This window comes from Physella acuta, unplaced genomic scaffold (genome assembly GCF_028476545.2).
Source record: "Physella acuta isolate Inbredline_101_S28 unplaced genomic scaffold, ASM2847654v3 ptg000454l, whole genome shotgun sequence".
Taxonomy (NCBI): Eukaryota; Metazoa; Mollusca; class Gastropoda; family Physidae; genus Physella; species Physella acuta.
In genome coordinates this window covers 352,458-374,996 of record NW_026731973.1, presented here as the reverse complement: position 1 = coordinate 374,996, position 22,539 = coordinate 352,458, and the positions used below count along the sequence as shown (strand labels likewise).

General features: G+C 32.4%; 2 protein-coding genes across 8 annotated transcripts in view; one reads left to right on the top strand and one right to left on the bottom strand.

Moving 5' to 3' along the window:
• Positions 1 to 8,080: 8,080 nt before the first annotated feature.
• On the bottom strand, positions 8,081 to 17,058 carry LOC131943415 (zinc finger protein 3 homolog). Of its 7 annotated transcripts, none has more exons than XM_059303538.1 (3): positions 16,992 to 17,048; positions 14,256 to 14,734; positions 8,081 to 13,826 (listed from the first exon to the last, which is right to left on the bottom strand). In XM_059303538.1, the coding sequence occupies exon 3, from the start codon at positions 13,799 to 13,801 to the stop codon at positions 11,660 to 11,662; it is 2,142 nt and encodes a 713-aa protein (XP_059159521.1). In that variant the 5' UTR covers positions 13,802 to 13,826; positions 14,256 to 14,734; positions 16,992 to 17,048; the 3' UTR covers positions 8,081 to 11,659. The 7 variants fall into 7 exon arrangements, with proteins under 7 accessions (XP_059159521.1, XP_059159522.1, XP_059159518.1 ...); XM_059303539.1 differs by lacking the exon at positions 16,992 to 17,048 and adding an exon at positions 16,788 to 16,839; XM_059303535.1 differs by lacking the exon at positions 16,992 to 17,048 and having other exon boundaries at positions 14,256 to 14,350; positions 14,606 to 16,754.
• A 94-nt stretch (positions 17,059 to 17,152) lies between these two features.
• Positions 17,153 to 22,539, top strand: part of LOC131943413 (D-beta-hydroxybutyrate dehydrogenase, mitochondrial-like) — a 143,521-nt gene continuing 138,134 nt past the window's right edge. Inside the window, exon 1 of the mRNA XM_059303530.1 lies at positions 17,153 to 17,516. The gene's annotated coding sequence lies outside the window, so the exon portion shown is untranslated. The remainder of the gene's footprint in view (positions 17,517 to 22,539) is intronic.

Genomic DNA, 22,539 nt, shown 5'->3' with positions numbered 1-22,539 from the left:
CCGGTCGTCCCTTATCGCATTACGTATTACCCACACATCGACACCTACACTTACACTCACAACTTTACAGCTACAAAAACAACATCAAGTACATCTTTATTTTCACTATTTCCTACATTTACAACCTCACCTGTATCTACACCAACCCCTACACCTAAATCTACAACTACATTTACTTCTTAATTCGATTTAAAACTTTTCATCATTTTAGATATTTTACTTAAAAATTAAAAATAGCTACGCGGTCTAAATATTTAACCGCTTTAGCCAACATCGTTTAAAAATTTGACTCGCCCCCTTTTCTCTTATGTTCTCCAAATTCTCCACCCCCGTGTAGCAAATATTCGTCATAATTCGATTGACTAATTTTTTTGCCTAAATGGTATAGTGTTTACTTTCTTGTACAATGAGTTATTAAGAAACAAGCCAATTAAACTCGACCTAATATGTAAGTGACAGACATAGGCTCCGCATATTTACTTGTTTACATGTTTTAGTTCTCTAACTTTTAGGGAGTTGTAATTTGTATTTCATTATTGTATTTGGCTATAGTTAATTTAAATGATGCACTAAAATTATTAAAGTACATCTAAGGTCTTTAAAATACTGCTGATAATTGTCTGCTTGTTCACATTAAATAGATATTCTTAATATTTAACCAAGCATGGTCTGCCAAAAGAGAAACCTTTGTCTATAGAGCCGCGTCGTTTTTTGAGCGCGTAGCGAACTATTGTTTCTACTATTGCAGTATTGGTATTTTTCCAGATTGTTATTTATTTTATTTTTCAGTGTGGTCCAAGTTTCTTGGTCGTTTATTGTGGGATCGCTGGAATAGGTTATTCCATAAATTCTGAGTTTGTCAGTTATTGTTATGTCTATGTGATAGTTATCTTTACCTTTCCATTTACCTATACCCATTACTTTTGATTTTTTTGCGTTTATTTTTCCCCCGCTTCCCAAAGTTGCTGAATTTTTCTATTACAGTCTGTATTGCTTTTTCTGTTTGTACTAAGAAAGTAGTGTCGTCTGCGTATGCAAGTATTTTCTTGCATACCGTGTTTGGAATGTACAGTCCTTTAATCGAGTTGTCCTGTCTAATGTTTTCTAGTAGGGGTTCTAAGCTTAGGATGTATAGTAGGGGAGATAAAGGACAACCTTGTCTAACTGATTTCTGTATGTGAAAAGCGCTTGTAACACTGTTTTTATTAATAAATGACTATGTGCATTGTTATATATTATTTTTATCCATGTTTTAAAATAGTATCCTAGGTTGTAAGCGTCTATTGTTTTCATTAACCATGTATGATCTACTCTGTCGAAAGCTTTTTGTTGGTCGATGCTAAGAATCGCTAGTTGTGTGTCTTTCTGCGTGCTATAATGTATGATGTCTCTGATTAAGTTCGTGTGGTTGTGTATGTTTCTACCTGGTATGCTATTCTGCTGATCGGGGTGTATTAATTTAGATATGAAAGCTTCGAGTTTTTTAACTAAAGTTTTTGTCAATATTTTATAATCACTGTTAAGTAAAGATATAGGTCTGTAATTTATAATTTTTGTCCTGTCCTTATCATTTTTGGGAATGAGTGTTATTTATGCCCTGTTAAAATCTGTAAAACAATCCTCTCTTTCATGTATGTCTTGAAATGTAGCGTGTAAAATGAGTATTAAGTCATTTTTTAAGGTTTTATAAAATTCATTGGTTAGTCCGTCTGGTCCTGGAGCTTTATTTAGTTTTAGTCCGTCTATAGTCTTTTGGATATTTCATCTTTAGTAATTGGCGCGTTGATTTTGGTACAGTCATCGTTGTCTAGCCTTGTTGTGTAATTAAGATAATGTTCTTGTATTTCATAGTCTGTATCTTCCTTATTGAAGAGGTTTTGATAGTATAAAGTAAACTGACGTTTTATAGTTTCCAGGTCATTTGTTATAGTCCCGTCGTCATCTGTTATGCTACATATCTGTTTACTGTTGTAGTATATTTTTTCCAAAATTGTGTTGTAATGGGAGGGGTCTTCGTTGCCTATCATGTCTATTCTACTACGTATTAGCGCTCCCTTGTGTCTATGTGTTTGTATTTTGTTTAATTCTGATTCTACTTTTTCAATTTTGTACTGCGATGCATTATGATTAACGTATCTAGTTGTGTGTCTAGTAGTTCTTCCATAATTTTCCTATCTATATTTATTTGCCTTGCTATTTTGATAGAGTATTCCCGTACCATATATTTAAAATCTTCCCAGAGCTCTAGTGCATGTGTGTTTGATGCTCTCTGTGTGAATTCTGATGCTAGCTTCCTTATTTCTGTGATGTATTCGCTATTTTCTAGATGAGTGTTGTTGAGTTTCCAATATGTATTCTTTGTTCTGTGAGTGGGGTTAATTTGTAGTTGAGCAATAACTATTTTGTGGTCTGTAAATGTAAGTGTCTGAGCGAGGTGTTTTACTTTGTTTACCGTTATACTTTCATGAGCATATATTCTGTCTAGCCTAGCTGCGCTATGATGTGTTCTGCTGTAGTGCGTTGTTTCGCTGAAATTTAGTGTATTCTTGTAGGTGTCTTTTAAGCTTGTCGTTTTTATTATATTGTTTAATGTATTAATTTGTTCTTTATCGTGTTTTAGCCTTTTCGTTTTCCTGCCATCTTGTCCTATTAGGTCTGTATCATCAATGACCATATTAAAATCACCTGCTAAAAGTATCGTCTTGTTTTTGTATTCGGTATTTATAAGTTCATTAAGCGTGTGGTAGAAATGTTTTTGTTCTTGTCTATGTGTTGGGGCGTATATATTGATGATTGTTATTTCTATATTATCAATATTCAATGTGATGCAAGCTATCCTGCCCTGTTTATCCGTGTATGTACTTTTAATTTTGTGTTTGTCTGATGTACAAAGTATACTGGTTCCTCTGCAGTTGAAACCAGTACTGTGCAGTGAGTTTTTTAATACCGATATATGCATCTAGTTTATTTGCTTCTTCTGTAGTTGCAATGTTAGTTTCCTGTAAAAGTAAGATGTCTATATTGTGTTTATTTATTATGTTGTTTATATAATGTGTTTTGTCCCTAGCCCCCCTGATGTTCAATGTTGCCAGAGTTAGCATGAGTTATTTTCTTTCGAACATCTGTTTCTGGAGGGCTGGATGGTGGTGGTCTTTAACGCCAAACTTTCCAGCCGCTGGTTTGCTATCCCGTTGGGCCCTGGTCACGACCCTTTTAGGTGGCTTTACTGTAGGTAATTGTTTTTTACTTGAACTGATTGCTTGACTATATGACAGTTGACCTGATACCTTTGTTGCTGATATACTTTGTGAGCTTTTAATTTCCTTTAGCGGTTTCGTTATGTTTTCTGAACTAGTGTTATCTTGAAGAATATCATTTATTGTTTCGTCGACTGCCTCCAAATTTTCTTGATCCCCATCTTTTTTAGACCCTGTTACTATGGAATTTCTGGTCGCTATTGTCTCCGTGGCTTCGGCCTCTATGGTGGTTTCTGCTACGCTTTCGTTAACTTGCTGTGGTGCTACAGTAGTATGATGTGCTTCAGTTTGGTCATTTTCTCCAAAGGCATCTTCTACCTCTCTATGCCTTGCTTCTCTAAGCATTTCATTTTGTCTTTCTCCGTCAACATCATAACTGTCCCAATGCTTTAAGATATTTTTATTGTTACTTAGATGCTTCCTAACTTCTTCTTTATCATATGCATCCCAAGGCTCAATTGCCCTGTACTGTCTACTAGCTGGACGCCGTCAAGAGCGCGAGTCCTCAAATGCTCACACATTTTAGGCAGGTGCCTGTCTGTGTTGCAGTGGCAACATTGCACCCTCCTCCCATTGAGGATTATAAGGACTCTGCTCTCCTTGTTGGCCTCATTTGTAAGTATAATATAGTGTGGAACACTCTCCACATCTTCTTTCTCCAGAGATATGGTGAATTGGACCACATTTGATTGGTCTATTCTCTTAAATGTTGGTGTTGAGTCCTGACTGCTAATAGATTTCAGAATCGCCATTATATCATCGTCACTTGTCTTGGAAGGCAGCCATTTCAGCATGCCGCTTTGCCCAGATTTATCGGCGTGGGTTATTGATATTCTCAATTATTCTCTGCACTCTGTATCTGGATGTTACCCCAGGTGGCAAATCTCTGTGAAATTCTTTTAGGTGCATTTTCTCATATAGTTCCTTTGATCTAATGTTGACATACTATTTACGCAGTGTCCCGTAGTTATACAGACCTTCAAATTCAGCTGGTGATAGGCTACATAACATACATAGCTCTCATTTTAGTTCGTCAGCTGTGAGGGTAGCTAAAGAAAAACCCTCTTCTATGAAAATCTCTAGAGTTTTTGGCGCATGTCCTGCCATGCCAAACTTAGGCAGGAATAGCCGTTTGATGTATTTTTCCGACATAGTTGTGCGTGAGGCAACCCGTGGCCAGGCAACACACACAAGAAATAAAAAAAAAATAGTACTTACAATGTATAAAATGTGAAAAAAATAATAACACACACAAGGTTCCAAATGGAAATACACACAAGTTTAAATAAGTAGAGATGAAATAAATCCAAAGTCATTGATAATCCCAACTCTGATTTGGACCTGAGCACATATTGAGTTCTAGTTGAAATAAACACACTGAAACAACACTAGGTAGATCTGGGAATTGAAGATAGGAGTTTTTCGTCTTCCTCTACGAAGTTAAGTGCTCTCCCTTAGTACCGCGAACCTGAATGGTATAACGCAGGGGTCGGCAACCTACGGCTCGCGAGCCGCATGCGGCTCTTTTGATGTCGAGGTGCGGCTCTTCAGTTCCATGGACAAATATTAATAATTATTTTATTTTCTTCTTGAAACTAATAAAAATATTAGCCTGCACACTCGGTAATGAACGATATAATAATAAATATAAACAATAAACACTCGCTATTCTATTTGCGAATTTGACATTTTATTTTCGCAAATATCTCCACATGAGTATTCTCAACAGCTTCCTAAAGTTTCATGGCGATCGGATGAAAGGTGTCGTAATGAATAAAAGACAGACAGACAGACAGACAGACAGACAGACACACACACACTTACATACTACATAAATTGTTTTATATATATATATATATATATATATATATATATATATATATATATATATATGTGTGTATGTATATATATATATATATATATAATATATATATATATATGTATATATATATATATATATATATATATCCTAATCAAAGATCGTTATATTAAAATAAAAATGTTAGTGGCTCTTTAAAAGCTGAAAATTTTTGAAAATTGTAACTTTTGGCTCTTCCGTCTCAAAAGGTTGCCGACCCCTGGTATAACGCTAGCCTTTCCGTGGAAATCTTTAGTAAAAGGCAACCGAGCTACACAGAGAGTTGTGTTGCAATCACAAAAAAATGTGATGAATTGTTTAAAAATGATCTTTCTCATTATATCTACAATTCAATTCTTTAAGTCAGCTAGCTGTTTGCAATTAAAATGTGAGCCTGATAACAATCAAAAATTACAAAACAAAGGCTAAACAATTATTTTTATAAGAAATAAAAGTAATTTTGTTTTAATTTACCCGGTAAACGATGTTTTGTATCTTTTAAAATTATTTATGAATTTCTTTGTACATTTAGCCATTTTTGGGAGCAAATTTATAGGTTATCCTTCTTGGTTAATTTAAATTTATAAATGGAAATTACCGTAGGCGAATTAATTAAATACATTTTCTTGATTCGGATATAATTCATCTGAAACTTAAAAGAGCAACATATACGCCTACATTTTTCATATAAAAATGTATCTATGAATATAAAGGCTAAAGTGGGAAAAATGTTTCTTAGTTTGTATTTGATAGTCAAATGTGTGGCTATGTGTTTAAAGCAAACTGACATCTTCATAAATAAAATAACATTGCTAGTTTGATGCTGTTTTTAGAGGCGTTCGAATACAGGCACTTCCTTGTCTTCTCTACAGTACCATTATATTTATACCTCTTTGTAGAGAACATTGTATGCTGAAAATAAACATATTGCTGGATAACTAATAATATTTTATTGCTTATCTCTTATATTAGCTTTTCAAAGTAATTTAACATTAACAAAGAGTTAAACCTGAACCGAGATTCTATCAACAAAACTGTCAAAATAAAAAATTAAAAAAAACAAGTTCGCTATCAAGGTATGTAATCTTTGCAGTGATTAATTTAACGCCAGTACAGTAGTATCGATCTAGTAGTTAGATTCGATATCCAACATGAAAAGTATACATTATATTTACTAGTTGTGTACCTTTTATCAAAAATGCGCTGTTTTCAAATAATTACATTTTGTGTTTGTTTTATATGGAAAATGTAGGCGTATATAAAGCTCATTTAAATTTCAGATGAATTATATCCGAATCAAGAAAATGTATTTAATTAATTCGTATAATTTTTTTCTATGGTCAAAAGTAAATAAAAGTAAAATATTTTCTCAATTTAATACTTGTTAAGCCGTCTACCTTAGTGCTGTAAAACAAGTTAGATTAACATGTAACTGAAAATATTCTTTATTAAATCAGTTGCGCTGTATTGAAATATTTAGTGCAAAATTTAAACTCAAAACGCGTAAGGTCATTAACAAGCAACCAAAACTATAGATTATTATTTTCTAATTGTTGTTACTATTATTTTATTATTATCTTTATTATTATTTACATTATTATTATTATTGGTAGTAGTAGTAGTAGTGGTGGTGGTAGTAGTAGTGGTGGTAGCAGTAGTAGTAGTAGTAGTTTAGTTTTTTTTAGCATAATAGGCATAATAATTATTATTATTATTTCTTAAACGGTATGTAACTGCAACTCTCGAAGATAGGTTAACTAGCCAACAAAAAATCTTGAATTTTAATTTAAGATTTTCTGTTGTTTTGGTAACTCTGCGTATTATTATTATGTTTTTATTTATTTTTGTTAAATACTTTTTACTATTAAAAAAGCTGATTTTAAATTAAATAGTTAAATTCCTTTCAGGGTAAATAACTCTTAACATTTTTCAGATGGTCTGGATTTTCATTATTACGTACCTTTGACCGTAGACTGCTATTCAATATAAAAACTGCATTACAACTGTTTACAACTGCATTTCTTAAATATGAATAGAATTTTCTTTGTTACATACCTTAGACCGCATTCTACCTATTATTTGATTTTAAATTCGAAAATTTGTTTATCGAGTAGTGGAGTTTACCTATTTCTTGCGACCTTGGCATATGAAGGGATATTATGTCCAGCATTATGCCGAGTCGTAAAGCTCATGGTTGCTAAACCGAAATGTCTCGAGTTCGAACAATCAGGCAGATAAGGCTCGTTCGCTGGAGAAAAAACTCCAAAATCAAACAAACAACTGCTGCCTTGTAGTTTGTTCTTGGTTGGACAAAAGCTAATCCAAAAAGTAAAGCAGCTGAAATCGGAGTCAATGGACTCAATGGCACTAAAACAGTTGACACGTATACTTAATTGTGTTGGAGGAGATCCCTTCCAAAACTAAAATTAAGAACGAAGAAGAAGAAGACAACACAGTACATCATTTTACTATAATTCAAATTTTATGCACAACACAACGTGCAATAAACAGTATTTCCTAATAAAATATATTCTTGACTTGTGTGTTTGGGCTAAACTCGCGAGTTAGATGAAACTAAGGGGAGGTAATAATTTCTGCTTGAGTTTTCTTATTGAGGTGTCATTGATTTGCTTTTGAAATATAAAACAATAATCTTTTAAAAAATTAAATGATATATTACGAAATTTTGCCATGCTTCATTATAATGTTTTACATGTGATGTTTTTTTGTTGTTGTTTTTTTTGTTCATCACAATTTAACTTCTGTTAGACTAGGCGATTACATGATAATAATGTATTCTAAGTTTGATTAAGTTTTAGACATTAAAATATGCTGTTCTAAATTTATTAACACTGTAAATAAATTGTTATATATATATATATCAGAGCAAAGGTGAAACTATGTGAGTATTCGTACCTGCATAAACTATCTTTGTACATCATGAAAAAAAAAATCAGAACAAAGGGAGGTAGGGATACATATTTTACTGAAATAAATATAAAATACACTGATAATCAACAGTACTTTAAACCAAAAAAATGGTAAATTGTGTCTTATAAACATAAAAGCCGGTAGAACATCCACGCACAGATTCGCACACAATAAAATAATACAAAATAAATCATCCATTCACCCGCTCACATTACTAAAGGGAAGTACCTATTATTATATCACAAACAGTTAATAAAAGAAAAACATGTCACTATTTTTTTATCTTAGAAACATCTATTTATTTTGTTGATATTTCATAAATATTATACCACTTCCTATAACAATATAATAATTTGTATATGTTAATTAAAAGAAATATTAATAAATTGTGGTACTAAATATTTTAATTTTTGAATCTTTAGTAAATATTTACTCGGTAAAAACACATGTTTTTCAAAGTATCAATTTAAGAAAATGTCTTTTAAGATATAAAAACAAATGTGATTCTAACGCTAAGATAGATTCAGAATATAACTAAAGTATCACCTATTTGCACACTATTTAATTGGTATGAAAATATGGAAAGCATCACAACACAACACTAGAAGTGGCGACGTAGGTATCATTTATAAAGAAACGCTAATAATAATGTTCCCAAGAGAACATTATTAATACATGATTGTGGGAAAAAAAACACAACATATAATGTTCTAACCAAACAACAGTACAATAGACTCGGCCTAAACCTAACCCCTTGTCTCAGAAATTAGAACGAGGAGATGGAGATGGCTGGGCCATGTCCTACGCATGAGCAAAAAAAGACTCCCCAACATGGCGCTGAAGTGGAACCCACCCGGAAAGAGAAGTAGAGGAAGACCACTGGGAACATGAAGGAGGGAGATGGAAGAAGAAGTACAGGCTACTGGCAAAACCTGGCATGAACTAAAGTGGCTCGCCCAGGACAGGGTGGAATGGCGGAGATTTGTTGTTGCCCTATACTCCACAGGGAGTGATGAGGATTAAGTAAGTAAGTAAACCTAACCCCAGTCCTTATCCAGCCTCGGGTTTTAACCCAACAATGTTTAATTGTGAGCTTTACCTTTTCTTTATTTAAGCATGAATACAAATGATACGTATTTTTAAAAATAAATCAACCCATTAACGCCCAAAAGAAAGCTACATGTAAAAATTACTTTTAATAGTTATTTATTATAATATATATGGGTAGATTAGAACATTTATTACAAAAAATACAGAGAAATTCACATAATCAAAAAGGTAAAGGGTGTACACAGCCGAGTACACTGAGCAGATTAGGAGTAAAATTGCCCAAAGCAAGGTCATCAAAAGCTCATCACAAAGTTTTTTTTTTTTTTCATTTTTCACATCGCCAGCGCATCCGGCAATGGGAAATAACACAATGCAATTAGTTGACAATTTACTCCGGATTATGACGATCATTTTTTTATCCACTGTAGGAACTAGTGATGATGTTGGACGACTTTTTGTACTTTTCTCTCGTAAATACATTTGTGCAGTTAATCGTTTAAATTCTCATTGATCCATTTATGGCAGCTCATCAGTCATGTTAATCAAAACATGCAGCAACCAAGCATTACAAATGGCCATATCCAGTAGATAAGTAAAGATAACCCACCACCATTTTTTTCTCTTATAGACACTGGTCAATAGTACCTGGTACATTTATTCACAACAGCAGCCATTATCCCTTCAAGAGCTTCTTCTAGCCCTATATAGTTATTTTGACTTGTACAGATACGACGGGATGCTATTGTAGAAACTGTGTAGCTTAATATTAATATTTTTAGTACAGATCTGCCCAAGTACTAAATTACCATATAAATGTCAATCTCAATTCAATTTACAATATTATCTGGATTAGTGATGACAATAAATACATTTCAAGGACAAACATTAGAAAAAAAAAATTTTGGGTAGCCAGATTTTACATATGGTCTGTGTGAGTTATACACTGCAGACAGTAGAGTTTGATCATATGATTTGAGATTCTATACCTCTAAATATAATGATTAAGGACATTTAGCAAAAGATGAAAAAGTGTTTATAAAAAAAGATTGTCTGCTCAGAAGTTTTGATGTCACTGTACCTGTTAGCCAGATGCCACTGTGACTGCTGGCCTGATGTCATTGTACTTGTCTAATGCAGGTTGTTTTACCTGTCAACCTGATATTCTGTCATGTTGCTGTATGTGTGACTGAGCTGTTTGTAAGTAGTGTAAATGTGTAAAGTTAAGAATGAGAATTGTGTAACAGTAGGGCCTACATATATTGTAAACATCTAGTAAATGTAAATAAATGAATTGAACTTTGTGTTTTATTTTAGTTAGCTTCTGTTATTGTTAATAATATGTGTAATTGGTTTGAGCATAATTAGTTCACTTCCTTGTCTCAATGAATGTGAATTGTCAATTTTATATAATGTGAAAAGAACAGGCAAATTAACTGTGTGACCTGAGCTAAACCATGCCGATATAAAAAGAAAACCCTAGGTTTCTAAAGCTATAGCTTAACTTACTTTCAACAAAAATAACACCAAAAAAGTAGGTTACATAAAGAAAAAAGTTGTACACATGCAGCTGACATAATAGGATGCTATTTCCTTTTACAGTCAGAATACAACTTCTTTTCAGAGTATGTATAATAATTGATATAGTATACTCTTTGACAAAACAACCTTTTTATAATACAAATATTAAAATTAATACACTATGGATGACTACTAGTTAAAGTTACGTGAAGAAAACAAATTATAACAAGATATTCAATAATAATTTGATCTAGAATTAATTATTTATGTTAAAAATGACATTAAATTGGTTTTTAGTAATGATGAATTTCCTGGCTTACCTCTAGAATGAATTATTTATGAGTATTTAAATTAGATAATTGACAAAATCTTTTGTGACAAACATCACATTCGTGTGGCTTGTCTCTTTAGAAAAATGTTTATGTGAAGATTAAACAAGAAATTTTAGAAAACCTTGTATGTCAAATATCACATTCAAGTAGCTCATCTCCTGTATGACCTTTTTCATAGGTAGTTAAACTAAAATAGTGAGTAAATTGTTTATAGCAAACATTACATTCATGATTAAAGTGGACTTTCTCCTGAATGATCCTATTTATGCCTTTTTAAATTAGAATTAGAGAAAACCTTTTATGCCAAACATTATATGAATGGGGCATTACTCCTGAATGAAACTTTTTATGATTTCTTAAATCAGAACTTTGAGAAAACTTTCTATGACAAACATCACATTCATATGGCTAATCTCTTGAATGAACATTTTAGTGATGTGATAAATTTACCTTCAACATAATTTTTTTTTGACAAACATCACTTTCATGTGGCTTATCTCCTAAATGAACTTTGGGAAAATCTTTTATGACAAATACCAGATTAATGTGGCTTGTCTCTTGAATGACTTTTTCAAGTGCACTTAAATAAGAACTTTGAGAAAATCTTTAATACAGACAAATGGCTTATATGCTGTAAGAACACATATGTGGTCTCTATTAATGAATTTTTTTGTGTGTGAAGATAAACAAGAAATTTGATAAAACCTTGGATGTCAAACATTACATTCTTGTAGCCTTTCCCCTGAATGAATCTTTTTATGTCTTAATAAATTAAAACTGTGAGAAAACCTTTTATAACAAATATCACATTCATGTGGCCTTTCTCCTGAATGAACCTTTTCGTGTTTTCTTAAATTAGAACTTTGAGAAAACCTTTTATGACAAACATCACATTCATAGGGTTTATCTCCTGAATGAACCTTTTTATGTGCTATTAAATTAGAACTTTGAGAAAACCTTTTCTGACAAACATCACATTCATGTGGCCTTTCTCCTGAATGAACCTTTTTATGTTTTTTTAAACTATATTTTTGAGAAAACTTTTTATGACAAACATCACATTCAATTGGCTTATCTTCTGAATGAACATTTTTGTGATGTAATAAATTTATCTTCTGACTAAACTTTTTATGACAAACATCACATTCATGTGGCTTATCTCCTGAATGAACTTTTTTATGTGCACTTAAATTATAATTAGATGCAAACTGTTTCAGGCAAACCCCACATTTATGTGGCTTTTCTCCTGAATGAACCTTTTTATGACTTAATAAATTAGAACTTTGAGAAAACCTTTTATGGCAAACATCACACTCATGTGGCCTTTCTCCTGAATGAATCTTTTTATGTATTCTTAAACTAGAATTTTGAGAAAAAATTTTATGACAAACATCACATTCATATGGCTTATCTTCTGAATGAACATTTTTGTAATTTGATAAATTTATCTTCAGACTAAACTTTTTATGACTAATATCACATTCATATGGCTTTTCTCCTGAATGAATTCTTTTGTGTCTACTTAAACTAAAAATGTTACTGTACCTTTTATGACAAACATCACATTTATGTGGCTTATCTCCTAAATGCATTTTCACATGTGTATATATTCTACATCGATAAGAAAACCTTTTATTACAAATATCACATATGTATTGCTTATCTCTTGAGTGGTCTTTTTTATTTTTACTGAAATTACAGCTTTGAGAAAGATTCTCATGGCCACCATCATATTCAACTTGCTCATTTCCTTCTTGACCTGTTTTATGTTTTTTTAAGTTAGAACTTTGAGAAAACCATTTGTATTTTTGACTAGAAACAATCTGATATCTTTTGTCTCTAGAAAACTGGAGATTTTCTTCAACTTGAAGTTCAAGCCCTTTTTGTTGTTTATCCTCAAAAAATAAAAATCCTGTCAATAAATCTGGTTTTGAATCTTTACTACTTGATAAAGTTGTGACTTCTGATTTGTTATCTTCAGATGTTGATAATGTTGATACAGTAGGCTTTTTATCTTTCCAAATTAAAAACTCAGTTGTAACATCAGGTTTAACATCTTGCAAGCTTATAAATGAATTGTTGGGTGTAAATTTATCAAAAGATGAAAAACTTGAAAATTCTGTTTCTGTGTCTTTAGAAGATGAAAATTCTGTTGTAGTATAGGGTTTAACATCTTGAGAAGCTGTGAATGTCATGTTGGGTTTTGCATCAACCATAGATGAAAATGTTGTAAATTCTGTTTTTATGTCTTTAGAAGATGAAAATATTGTTGATAGATCTGGTTTCAAATCTTCAGAGTTTAAAAATTCTGTTGTAGTATAGGGTTTAACATCTTGAGAAGCTGTGAATGTCATGTTGGGTTTTGCATCAACAATAGATGAAAATGTTGTAAATTCTGTTTCTATATCTTGAGAAGGTGAAAATATTGTTGATAGATCTGGTTTCAAATCTTCAGAGTTTAAAAATTCTGTTGTAGTATAGGGTTTAACATCTTGAGAAGCTGTGAATGTCATGTTGGGTTTTGCATCAACAATAGATGAAAATGTTGTAAATTCTGTTTCTATATCTTGAGAAGGTGAAAATATTGTTGATAGATCTGGTTTCAAATCTTCAGAGTTTAAAAATTCTGTTGTAGTATAGGGTTTAACATCTTGAGAAGCTGTGAATGTCATGTTGGGTTTTGCATCAACAATAGATGAAAATGTTGTAAATTCTGTTTTTATATCTTGAGAAGATGAAAATATTGTTGATAGATCTGGTTTCAAATCTTCAGAGTTTAAAAATTCTGTTAATTTGTGTGACTGTTCATCTACAATAGATAACATTGCAGCTAAATGCTCTGTTTCCTCTTCCATTCTTGACTGCTTTTTTATAAATCAACTGATGATTAAAAAGTTAAAGTGAAAATTGGTGATTATAAAGTCAGAATAAAGTATTATTATTAAAATGGCAAAATTAATGGCAGAAGGTCAGTTAATCTTTTCACTCAGTCTGATGTGATCTAAAAACAGATTGCCAGTAATGCCAAGGGGTTCCATGACAAATGATCTCAGGACAAATGATCTCAGACAAAATATCTCAGACAAAATATCTCACGGACAAATGATCTCATTTTATTTTTATATGTCAAAAGATACTTGTTTCATTAATTCAGCTAAAATTCTTAATATTTGTATTGAAAAAAATTAATGCTACTTTCTTAGACAATTTCTAGCCCTGACCTTTTTTTTAACTTAGCCATTAACCCTCAATCCAACCCTTGACCCTAAACTTAAAGTATATAATGCATTAGAGAAATAAAATACTTACGTCATTAGCACTAATAACAAAAAAACTCAAAACAGGTTTCAAGTGTAAAACGCATACTTGATATTTCTTCACACTAGCCATTCTACCATGCAGTGCTCGAAATAAATAGTAAAAATAATAATAATATATAAAATTAAACAAACCTCTCTTAATAATTCTAAAATATACACTTCAATTAAAAAATTCTAAAAATATGTAAGCCTACAAATAGAAGCAAAATATAACCTCAAGATGTAAGAGGATATAAAAATGATGTATTTTATCTATTGTTGGTGGCTATAAAATAAGTATTTCCATTTAATACATTATTCAAGTATCTAAAAAAATATTAGTAATTCCTAAAAATATACTTGCATGGCAAACGGTCATGTGATCTGTTTGTCTTTTTTGTACATTATAACAAGGCTTTTTAGGTGCACAAACAATTGAGCAAAAAAAATTACATAGCTTCTCATTAGTTCCCCATGATTCTTCTAGGCCTGTAAGTTATTAAAAAAAAATTGCTGCCACAAAACATAGTCTACATTTAGCGACTTTTTCAATAACATTGTCTGCTTGGAACATGTTTGCAAAAAAAAAATAATTCTTTAATTCAATTATTTACATTCAGCTATTGCATGTAGCATTTGTTTTTCAAGTTAGAGACTAAATAGTAAAGGCCAAGGTTATTCTCACCTGGTTGAGAATAGCACTATTTGGGTTATTTCCAGCAGACTAGGAATAGCATCCACTGCTATTCACAGTCAGCTGTCATTTTTGCTAAATACGACTGGGAATAGGCCTAATATTTTACGATAACAAAAGCATTTATTGTGACTGGGGAATGAAGTATCAATTACGTGTTATTGTTTTATAAAAAAAAAAAAATATTTTTAGTTTAGCCTTTAGTTCATATGTGCTGCGTAGTATGGAGGTCTTAGTCTCAGTGATCAATTATAGACTCTAACTAAATCTATACTAATCAACCAGGGCTTTCTATCTGCAAATATGTAAGCAATCATGTCACAAACAGAAAGAAAAAAAATTAAAAATTAACAATTGCAAAAAATACAATTTGGACAACAGGTGGTCTATATCACGTGGCATCCATATATAAAACAAAACAGTCATTACTGTGAATAGCCTTATTACTGCTATTCCCAGTTCAACAGTTGACTGGAAATAGACACTTTGAATAGTAAATAGACTAGATTAACATAAAAATATTGAATCAACACTAATCCTAGACTTTTATCTTATTATTTACTTATGTATATAGCTTTTAATACAATGTTAAGGAGGGAGCTTTCTGTGGCAGACCAATGTGAATGGGCAAAATAGGAAATCATGTTGTAAGCTATCACTACTCTTTCACTATCACTGACTTTCAGTGATAGTCTTTCAAGCAAGAAACATTTAAATAAATTGTTTTCCTTTAATTTCATCATGATTTGTGTGCAGATCAAGAATAGATCTAGATGTTTAATAATACAGTGTTAATAAATTCATAGAAATTAAAATTTTGTAAAAGTAGGGCCTATTGAAAATATTGGAACTGTAACAAAGGAGAGATAGCGAGCATCGGCTGTGTTTATAGTTACAGCCGCTAGATCTTTTCTTGATCTAGTAAGTTACAAACTGTGGCTTAGATTACTGGCTAATATCAATGCTAACGCTGTCCTTAGCCCTAACCCTCGTTAGTTACTATGAGTAGTTAGTCCTACCTTACGCCATAGGCCTTACATTTCTAATCATAAAATAATCGAAGTGTCTATTAACAGTCGACTGTGAATAGCTGTATTGAAGCTCTTCACGGTCGTGGCCATTTTGATAGATTTAATGTTAAAAATACCCAACTGAGCATGAAGATGTGTAGTCGAGCAGTCATGGGGAGTGGCTGTCATGCCAGAAGGTGCAGGTTCAAATCCATCAGATGTCATATTGCAATGACCCTTAATGTATGTCTTTTAATCTTATTAACAAAATATTTTTTTAACAGTTACTTGAGCTACTCATGGAAGGGTTATTTTTGCTAATTTTTTTTCTTTTGTGATGTGATTGTTGGCATATCAGCAAAAAAAAAAATAAAATAAAAAAAGACCTGTCCCGTAGATTTTTGTTAAAAGAAAAAAACAGAAAAGTGTGATGGAAACTGTGAATTATATTATAGCTGATGAAAAGGTACATCCCATTTCACCTGATATTTATTCTATGTGATAATATGAATTTTTAATGGTAATTGATAGTTGAATAGCATTGTGAACAACCAACTAAACTGATGCTTAATTAGTAGGACTATAATAGGCCTACTAATATTTATTTAAAAATTACTAGATCTATTACTATTATTCTAGTGTATAGATTTAGAGTGCATAATTGATCATCTATGACCTACGTACTAAGTACATAGCCTGTACAGATATGTCTGTTGTGAGCCTAAACTAAAAGCTTAACTTAACTTTAACCGACTTTAACTGTAATAACTTTTTTATAAAAATATAATAAAATAAAAATAGCACTGCTCTCTTAATTAGTCTTACTCTTAATCTATACCTCACTCCCCAGTCACAATAAATGCTTTTATTATTTTAAGATATTATTCACAGTCGTATTTATTTAGCATGAAATCACAGCAGACTGCAAATAGCCGTATTGGGCCATTGGGGCTATTCACAGTTGGCTGGGAATAGCCTTGCCAAGGCTTGGCCTACAATAATAATAAAATTAGTCGAGAATACTACTAACAACCCAACACACCTATTTTATGGATGAGTCTATTAATAGTATTATCAGACATCGGTAACTAAAATCATCCTGAATGAATATTACCATGCAAGTGCCAGATAATAAAATATTAAAAATAATATAGATTCTAAGTAATATAACTTAGGGTAATCTATCGTTTTGGGTACGTAAAATCGCCCGCGGCTATTTATGTACGAAAACGTTACCTCATTGTCAAGGCTTTAATAGAAGTATATTGTCATACTTTTGTGTCAAATATTATAGATAAATGAATAATAAACCTAAATCAATGGCTAAATATATCGATATAGGCCAGAAATTAACTTTAAACAGCAGTGTCTGAGAGCAAGATTTGCTATATAAACGGCAGCCATTTGTAAAATAGAGTGGCTTCCCCCTGAATCTGGCGCTAAAGCTTATAAAAATAAAACTTAGACAAGATGGCTGCTATAGTAAATGAGCATGGTTGCATCTGTTGGAAACATCGCTAGTCTTCATTTATTACGGAAAAGTTTTAATTCAATTGTTTAAAAACAGGTACATAAATGAATCAAGGAAACATTTTTGAATTTTTAAAACATAAATCCTCCTCAAAATGTGAAATAATTATTAAAATTTAAGGAGTCACCTGTTTTTCACATTACAAATCGCGGGCGATTTTACGTACCCAAAACGATAGATTACCTAACTTAGGCCTATTTATTTATAAAAATATAGGCTAACATTAACAAAATAAAAATAGCACTGCTTTCTTAATCTATTCCTTACTCCCCAGTCACAATAAATGCTTTTATTATTTTAAGATATTATTCACAGTCGTATTTAGCATGAAATGACAGTTGGGAATAGCCTTGGCCTAAAATAAAAATAATAATAAATTAATAAATTAGTCGAGAAGACTGCTGGGATTAGGTGCCATCTTTATTTTAAAATGTTAATACTGTACGGGAAAAAAATGTCAAAAATATGAACAGGAACAAGAAATACTGAAATAAAACAAATATTATTTTTGTTCGTTTTTTAGCGCAATTTCAAAAAAAGAAAAATTAATAGCGCAATTTCAAAAAAAACAACAACAAGGTAATTAAAAAGTCTAGTGACAATTTTAGCGCAATTTCCTTATGTTATCTAAAAATAGCTCTGTCGTAGCGTAAATCAAGAGCAGGGTTAGTAAAACCATTGGTTAGTTATTAAAACGTTTATTATTATTTTTTTTTCAGTATTTTACATGTTTTATTTACAATAGAGTTACATGACTAAAAACCATTGCGCGCCTAGCTACTGAACGTGATGACGCAGCCATTGAACGTGATGGCGCAGCTATTGAACGTGATGACGCGTGTGGTGTGGTTGGATAAACATGCCTACTAATTCGGTCCAAATTTTAATTAATTCAAAAAAAAATTTGTGACCGAACGAAAGGATATTTTTGAAAACTTTCTTCGGCAATATTGTTCTAAATTATGGCAGGAATCGATTGGTAAATGTTTCAAGTCGCTAAGTGGTCTGGTTTAAGTCGTATCTCCTCCTCAACGAAGCAATATCGAGGACTAGTTCCAAAGCAAATATGTTAAGCAAGTTCCGAGGATGAACATAGGCCCAAAAAATTCACAGAATTCCTTCCTGGATTTCCCGGAAAAGCCAAAAAACCTCGGGAAAAAATGCTGTTTTTTGCCCATATCTCGGCAACCAGACCACTTAGCGACTTGAAACATTTACCAATCGATTCCTGCCATAATTTAGAACAATATTGCCGAAGAAAGTTTTCAAAAATATCCTTTCGTTCGGTCACAAAAAATTAATTTCTTCTAATTTGTATTGGCTAAGATTACTAAGAATATACAAATATTTCTACCACCCAAACCAAGCACACCGGCTGAGGCAGTCGCTAGTGAGAGGTAACGTCTACACACGCTGCCATTGGCCAGACTCGCGCAGATCTCGCGAGGGGGCGGGGACCAGCTCTGCTCGTGTGGTTTAAACTGATCATCGTGTAGGAGTTTATATTTATAGGATGATTTACTTATTAACATAAGGAAATTGCGCTTAAATTGTCACTAGACTTTTTATTAACTTGTTTTTTAATTTATACAAAAACTGAAATCTCATTTAAAAACACAGTTAAGGGCATTTTTACAAGCTTTTATTTAACTTGATTCCTCGTTTTTTTTCTGTCGTTTTATATAGAAAACATATTTTTACCAGTGTCCGCTCCCCCCCCCCCCCCCCTCCGGTGAAAAAAAATTTGGAAGAAACACTGGCAGGGCCGGCGCTACCTATAAGGGCACTATCCATAGGGGGGGGGGGGCGCAAAAATGTGTAATCACCATCAGTAAAAGGTACCTCATGATTAATAATTTTGATTACATTTTTACTTTCTCGTATATACGAAGTATAGAGAAAGTATTGTAATCGTGCAAAAAAATCTCTTGAAATTTTAACAATTATCACCGTATTACACCTCAGTCCTTCATCACATCCGAAGTATAGAGGACTTATTTTAATCGGGCAAAAATTATCAATCCAGATTTTTCAAAATTAAGAGGTTTTATGCGTAATCCATTCTGAAAAACTGGGCTTTGCAATCCTGTCCGTATGTCTGTGTGTCTGTCTGTGTGTCTGTCTGTGTGTGTAAACACGATTACTTGAGTACCGTTACAGCTAGGTTGATGAAATTTCATATATAAGTATTTTATCAAAATCGTAGATCCGTATCAACTTTTGAGCGATTTCCGATAACCGGAAGTGGTACTTTTTCTACTTTGAATTTTTCAAAAGCCTATAACTTGAGTACTATTTCAGATAGATAAATGAAATTTCACATGTGAGTAAAAGATCTAATTTTATACCTTCTGTTAAATTTTGAGTAATTTCCGTTGACCCGGAAGTAGTAATTTACGCTACTTCCGATTTCTCAAAAAACTAATGTACATTTTTAAAGTACTAATAATATTGCGCACTATTATGCACTTTTTTATTTGGCGTTCACTTGGTGTGTAATTCTTTTGTCTACGAGATTTTATTCTATTTTTAAAACTTTAAATATTTAAAATGGATTAAAAATCATGTCTATAGCCCGAGTTCCCATCCCCTGTTGTTTTATATAAGAATATTAGAGAAAGTTTAGGGGAGATCACTCCCAGTTTATTTAAACTATAGACATGTTAATATACAAAGGCTGAGCGATCTATTTCGGTGCCCAGGACGAACTATCAATTTTGCATCCCCTCCTCAAGAGATGCCTGGAAGAAACTCTGTCCCCGACCAAGTTTAAACTTAGAAATCTTTTTATTTTTTAATAAAATGAAAAGAAGGAAAATCTGTATGGCATTCTAAGTGTTGTCGCACTTCTAGCGTGAGGGGGTGGGGAAATCCTAATTTGAAGTTCGGTGGCGATTTATAAAATATTAAAGTTAAAATCTCTGTTGGTGTTGTGTTAGGCGGGTTAGGGTTCGCTTGGAGTTACAATTAATCTAATTGTGTGTTAGAGGCAGTCTATATATTACTATAGATTACATATTCTAATTTTATTTAATTCAGTTAAGTTTAGTTTAGTTTAGTTTAATTTAGTTTAATTAATGTTCAGATTAGATAGTGATGATCTATGTTAGATGTATGTTTATTATAATCATACGCGTTGATATATTAGCTTGGAGTTGTGTTAGATTGTGCTTTGGATGAAGAGTTAGGTTAGTTATGGTTTTGATTATAAATATTGTCTAGTAAATATAAAGTATGGGTTGGTTTTGCTTTCAACATTGTATAAGGGGTAGTCCATAAATGACGTCACACTCGTAGGGGGAGGGTGTTATGGGTCAGTTGTAGGTTACATAGAAATAGGTTAGAATAATCAAGAATTAGGGGAGAGTGTAAGTTGAGTTTACCCTAGAGTATTGTTAAACCCGGGGTGTTTATGTATTGTTATCCCGAGATTGAATCTAATATATAAAGCTCAGTTCTGTATGTAATGCATATGTTTGTCGTTGGTCTTGGATGGATTTAAGTGTTAGACAATTATCGTGCGCATTTGTCTAAATTTATGAGTTAAAAAATTACTATTGAAAGTGTTGGGAAATAATTTTCATTTTTCAAATTATAGTAATAATTGTCGGCATGTTCATTCAACATAAGTTTTAAAAAAATATCATCTTTTACAACAATTCTAATTATGTCTTTATTTAGTCCTATAGCATTTACTTCCCTTTGATAAATTAGGAAAACACAATTACTTCCCTTTATAAAACCATTGCATTTTGTGGAAAAGAATTTACTTTTCAATTACTTTGTTTTGGTGTTGGGAAAAAAAATAATTACATAATTAGCGGGGATTGATCAAGTGCAAACGTTGTAGGTATTTTACGGATAAGCTTGGAGTATTATAATTGTTCATCAAATTGAAACAGGCGCGTTCGTTTAAGTGAGTGCAAAAGACTATGAATAAGTTGGGGTACTATAGTCGTTCATTAAGCTAAAACAGGTGATTCCGCCCCGGGCGTTTATGTTCGCGTTAGTGTTTTCTTTGTGTTTAGGTGGGTTTGCGTTAGTGGTTGCGTTTGGATTTGGTTCGTTTTTGTTCTTTCTTTTTTCGTTTTTGTTTGTGTTTTTTTCTTTGGGTTTGTATTTGTGTTTTTGGTTGGTTTTGCGTTTGGATTTGGTTTGTTTTCGTTTGCTTTTTCGTTGTTTTTTTTTTTGTTGGTATTGGTGTTTGTGGTTGGGTTTGTTGTTAGGATTTTGTTTTCGTTTGCTTTTTTGTTTGTTTTTTCTTTGTGTTTGTATTGGTGTTTGTGGTTGTGGTTGGGTTTGTTGTTAGGTTTTTGTTTTCGTTTGTATTTGTAATTGTGTTAGCGTTATGTTTGCGTTTTGTTGTTTTGGTTTTGGTTGGTTGTGGTTTGGGTGGGCAATGCCGGGTTTATGATGATTACTAAACACACAGGTGATGGTCTTTAACAGAAAGGTTTTTCACAGAAGCCAGAGCAGGGCCTGGCCGGGACGGCTAGTGCGGTATAAAAGCTGGAGTGAACGGTTGTAAGGTATTAGTTGGTAGCTGTTAGGGTGAGGGCTACTATGTTATGTGAAGAAATGAGTCCAAATAAAAGTATTAAAGTTAACCACGAATCGTTTCCTGAGTCAAACTAAACTCGGACGCAACAGAGGGGGTCCGTAACTTTGTGACGCTGTGTGATGGGGGGAGGGGGTTCAGATGGTGTGACGTCACTTTTTTTAATTATAGAAAAGCAATTGTAGAAAACGAATTTTAGCCATTATTTAGTGTTTTAGAAAACGGTTTAATAAATTGTAATAAGATTTAATAAAATACTCTGTGTTGAAAGAGTTGTGACAAGATTTTGGAAAAATATCGATCTTTTACAAAAAATTCAACAGCAATTTTGAGGGGCGCGGGAGGGGGTTGTAGGCTGAGGCGTAACGTCATTTTATGGGAGATCTGGCTTTTTATGACGACGTGCGACGGATGGGGTGGGGGTAAAATCGTCCAAAAAAAGCTTGCCGTCATTTATGGATGACCCCTAAGTCGCTTTGTTTCTCTAAGCTTCAGAAAACG

Bases quoted from the DNA above. Each gene is read 5' to 3' on its own strand.
- LOC131943415 (XM_059303541.1), bottom strand. From the start codon at position 13,801: ATGGAAGAGGAAACAGAGCATTTAGCTGCAATGTTATCTATTGTAGAT.